Source organism: Cebus imitator, unplaced genomic scaffold, assembly GCF_001604975.1.
Source record: "Cebus imitator isolate Cc_AM_T3 unplaced genomic scaffold, Cebus_imitator-1.0 Scaffold84, whole genome shotgun sequence".
In the NCBI taxonomy this organism is placed as follows: Eukaryota; Metazoa; Chordata; class Mammalia; order Primates; family Cebidae; genus Cebus; species Cebus imitator.
The window spans coordinates 4602344-4604221 of NW_016107399.1; the positions used below are offsets into that span (position 1 = coordinate 4602344).

The 1878-nt window shown below is 47.0% G+C and overlaps 1 protein-coding gene across 1 annotated transcript in view; it reads left to right on the forward strand.

The window, feature by feature from the left end:
- Nucleotides 1-1878, forward strand: part of TBX19 (T-box transcription factor 19) — a 31238-nt gene that overhangs the window by 22225 nt on the left and 7135 nt on the right. The window contains exon 6 of the mRNA XM_017534090.2: nucleotides 333-521. Coding sequence (XP_017389579.1) covers nucleotides 333-521 — 189 coding nt within the window. The remainder of the gene's footprint in view (nucleotides 1-332; nucleotides 522-1878) is intronic.

The following is a 1878-nucleotide window of genomic DNA, read 5'->3' on the forward strand; positions in this document are numbered from 1 at the left end:
GTTGACTAGGATGGTCTCAATCTCTTGACCTCGTGATCCACCCGCCTCGGCCTCCCAAAGTGCTGGGATTACAGGCTTCAGCCACCGCGCCCGGCCGGGATGGATATAATTTTTGCAAAGGCAGTTTCAGGACTGGTCATGCATTTCCTGAGAAGCCAAGTTACCTGCTCATGGGCAAGGGCAGTGGCAGTCCAGGGATGGTACCACCACACAGGCTGGCATCGGTGTCGTTTACGAGAATTGTAGCTGTGCAAAGTAGCTGGCTGGTCACCTGATTTTTGGTGTGGGAGTTCACAGACTCAGTCTCGGTGTCTTCCTCATGTCTGTTTTAGTGGGAGGCTGGATCTTCTCCAATCCGGATGGAGTGTGCACAGCAGGAAACTCCAATTACCAGTATGCCGCTCCTCTGCCTCTGCCTGCTCCCCACACCCACCATGGCTGTGAGCACTATTCGGGCCTCCGAGGACACCGGCCGGCTCCCTACCCTTCTGCGTACATGCATAGAAACCATTCTCCCTCAGGTCTGCGACTCTGCTGATTAAGCCCTGGGGGTTCGGGCTGGGGTGGGGGCAGCTGAGAGAAATGGATAAACAGCTCTGAAAAGGAGGAGCCGAAGGTGGAACCCCTTTCATCTAATGCACATCTATGATATTATTGTTTCTATGTTTTATTTTATGATTTTATGTAAAAATGTTTGATGAACTAGGTGTAACAATCTTAGTGTTTTGTAATTATTTCATAAAACCCTCAGTCTCCTGGTTTCTAATGGGTGGGAAGGGCCAGGGCACTGGTATTCTGAGCAGTTCAGGCAGGTTTCTAAAAGCCACTTCAAATTGTGTGGGTCTGAAACACTCCGCTCATTGCCTTCACATGGCTCTTTTCTATGGTTGCATTGATGGTTCAGTTCAGAGAATACTGGGTCTAGTGTTAGGAACTATTAGGAAGGTCTCTGGGGAGCTGGAGCCCTGTATGTTCAGGCCTTAGTTCGATTTAGTTGGAGACTTGCAAACCCAACCTTAATATTTTAAAATAATTTTTGCTGTTTGACTGTTTTTTTTAAGTTAGCTGTATTGTTTGGTGCTTTTTTCTCATTGACTACTGACTTTTCCACCTTTGCCTTATATAGGCCCAGACCTTGCCTGGTTATTAGATTTGTAGGAAGAAGGGAGACAGGAAGACAATGGTTACTTTTTCATTAAATTATTCATGCAACAAATATTTATTGAGGGTTGACTATATGCCAGGCTCTGTTTCAAGCACAGGAGTGCAATGGACAAATGCTCTGCCCTTATGGAGATTCTATAGTAATATGAAGAGATTGACACTCAATAAAACAAGTAAAGTTCATGGCATGGGAGATAGTGGAGAGTATTTAGACTCAAGCCTTCCTGCTTCCTCGGTGACAGGCTGAGTTCTGCATTTGTAGAGGGTCCTCCTGGTCACCAGCTACCTGTTCCTGTGTCCCTTACCTTATGACTCTTGGCAACCTTGACAGCTGCTGCCAGGAGGAGAGACTCTGTAGCTTACCAATAGCAGAAACTGAACAATGGTTCTCTCTACTTCCTAGATCTTTCCTGCTGTCATCAAATCAAATCTTCTGAACACCTACGGGGTACCATGCTCTTCTAGGCAGTGGGATAGGAAAGTGATTAAGACATAGCTTCTTTCCTGGAGGAGCTTGGGGTCAGACAAATACATAAATAATTAATCCTAATGTAGTGCAGAAGTATCACCTGGGAACTTGTTAGAAATGGAGACCCTCGGCCGGGCGTGGTGGCTCAAGCCTGTAATCCCAGCACTTTGGGAGGCCGAGGCGGGTGGATCACGAGGTCAAGAGATCGAGACCATCCTGGTCAACATGGTGAAACCCCGTCTCTA